This window comes from Alternaria ventricosa (genome assembly GCF_023758065.1).
Source record: "Alternaria ventricosa strain BMP 2768 chromosome Unknown scaffold_25, whole genome shotgun sequence".
Lineage (NCBI taxonomy): Eukaryota > Fungi > Ascomycota > Dothideomycetes > Pleosporales > Pleosporaceae > Alternaria > Alternaria ventricosa.
In genome coordinates, this window is record NW_026055705.1 from 177,965 (window position 1) to 180,387 (window position 2,423).

General features: G+C 55.5%; 1 protein-coding gene across 1 annotated transcript; it reads right to left on the reverse strand.

Moving 5' to 3' along the window:
• Window positions 1–962: 962 nt before the first annotated feature.
• Window positions 963–2,146, reverse strand: J4E93_009907 (uncharacterized protein; the record flags this gene model as incomplete). Its single annotated transcript, XM_049347795.1, has 2 exons — window positions 963–1,920; window positions 2,007–2,146. 2 exons carry the CDS (start codon window positions 2,144–2,146, stop codon window positions 963–965), a joined length of 1,098 nt encoding a protein of 365 aa, XP_049195024.1.
• Window positions 2,147–2,423: the final 277 nt, after the last annotated feature.

Here is a 2,423-nt window from a genome sequence, read left to right on the forward strand (position 1 = left end):
GAGAGTGTATATGCCACTCCCAGTAAGCCATGATGTAGACGACCGTCTTACGCACGAAAGACTCTAGCCTCCACCCTAAGGCTACATCTCCAAAAGAAGCATCGTCCAAAGGCCAAGTAGCGTCGTGTCAGAACCTGCTAGCACCGGGACCGGGTACGCCGACCAAGCCTGCCAATTCCAGCGTCCGGCGCAATTCGAAGCGCTTCGTATAGATCGACAAGCGCATTCAGCCTATTTCGGGACACCTGTCACGAAAGCTCGCCATTGTCCATCCCAAAGCAGAGCGAGTAGTCTCCGCAGACAGACCGCCTGAACAGCGCCGTCGCAACTCCGGTCGGCCAACCTACATAGCACGCCGCCCTGCCAGCCGAACCCAATTTCGAGGACGTGGCTGACCGCCGATCATCGGCGCTAAGGACGTTCTAGCGCCTTGGCATATATGCAGTCGCGTGGCTAGGGTGAAGTGGCGGTGATAAGCGGCTGGGCTGGGCAAGAGATCCTGTTTTGTAGCTCTCAGGCGTGCCGTTGGTGATGCGCTTGATGGGCCTCTCAATCGTGGTACGCTGTAGGATCGGCTGTGAGGGTATGCCTCGTTCGGCAGGTGACACTGGCCCGGGTTTCACAGCGTCGGAAGCCAAGTGCAGCAATTTGCAACATGGCAGACGGAAGAACTGGCGCAATGTGGAAGATCAGTGTTGTGAATAATATTGATTGTGCGAACTGGAGACTCATATTGGGGTATCATCGCGTCGGAAGACCCAGATCGAAAGTGCGACGGTAAAATGAATCGGGGCGAGAACCACCCAGCCCGAACCGAACCAAAACCGAAAACATGATAACAAATGATTGCCCATCCATATCTGGAAAACGCCTTGGTAATGCAACGCTATGCTATGCGATAAGCCCTTTCCTCTTTCTTCGTAAACGTATTATCTTTGCTTTGCCAGTAGAGCAAGCCGTTGCTATTGTAGTATGACATTCTCTTCCTGCTGGTATACGACGCCACTCGTGTTCTGCGCGAAGATCTTTTGTATCGGAAGTGTGAGTGCGTTCATGATGTTCTCGCGGAAGTCCATCTTGACGTTGCTCTTCTCGAACCAGTAGTGGCGGATGAGCTTGCCCTGGCAGTTGCTGACTTCGACACCAGGGAAGCCATTGGCCTCTCCGCACTCAAGCTCCTTGATGTATTGCTCGTAGTCGTAGCGGATGTACTCGCCGAAAGCGGATTGCTCGTGGAAGCGGGGTTGCTTCCATTGCGAGCAGTTTGCGTAGCGGGTGTCGTCGGGGCACTCGTGCCATGCCTTAAGAATGGGCAGGGTTTGCTCGTTGTTCTGGACAATCATGAAACCAGTGTTGGTGTAGGTGCGGTTGAAGCGGTCGGAGTTGTACTGGGGCTCTTTCGCGCTCCAAGGGTCTTTGGCCATGACGAATGAGTGGTGCGGCTTCACGTCCCAGTGGTTGAGCATCCATTCGACAGGGACGTGCAAGAAGCGGAAAGCAGCATCAGCGTCGAGGAAGATGATGAACTTGTAGTCCTTGATGTGGTTTGCAAGTGCAGAGGGCTTGATCCAGGTAGCGTGTCGGTCTTCGAATTCGCGGGCTTGGACGAACTTGTAGTCGTAACCGTGGACAAGCGCATACGTGTAGTGGTTGAAGATGCCGCCAGAAACGTGGTTGATGTTGCGCCAGTCATATTCGCCCCGTTCGTACTCCTCAGTAGACTTGAGGGGACGGGTCTCCAGATCCAGAATCAGGACGTCGCTGCCTAGGTACTTCTTGTAGCGCGGGTTCGGTGGCAACGTGATGTGGCTGCCATTTGGTTCGCGAATAAAAGGCTCAGTCGGTGACACCTTCAGGTTCTGGTACAGTAGCTTAATGACATCGCCAATGGTCGAGTCGGTCTGCGCGCTGGCTGCTGCCCTGTAGGGTCTGTTAGCTTCCGCCGGAAAAGCATTGATTAGGCCATGGCCCTTCCATCCCAAGAACCATGAAATGACAGCACGTACAAGTTGGACTGGCCATGTGGGAAAGTCACCCGGGGTGGACTCTGCCAAGCCATGAAGGCGAAGATGAATACCAGGACACAGCCAGCGCTCACCGAGAGCGCGAGCAACGGGCTCCGACCTCCAGTTGACGGTAGCATCATCTTGGGCAGCGTAGATCCGGGAATGGGGGAGATCCAAACGAGCGACGCGAAGAATGCAAACGAAAATGTTACGATGGCGATAGGGGGTGCAGCGTGCCGTGGCAGGGCGTCGGGGGATCAGCACATTTAAAAAGACGACAGACCCGCCAGCTCGTCAGCACCAGCCAAGACGCGCAGGAGGTGGCATGGGGCGCTGGGGGCCGGCGAGATTGCGCTTGGCAGGCCCTTCAGCCTTTTGCGGTGTCCCTGCAGCCAGACGCCCCCGAACCTGGATCCA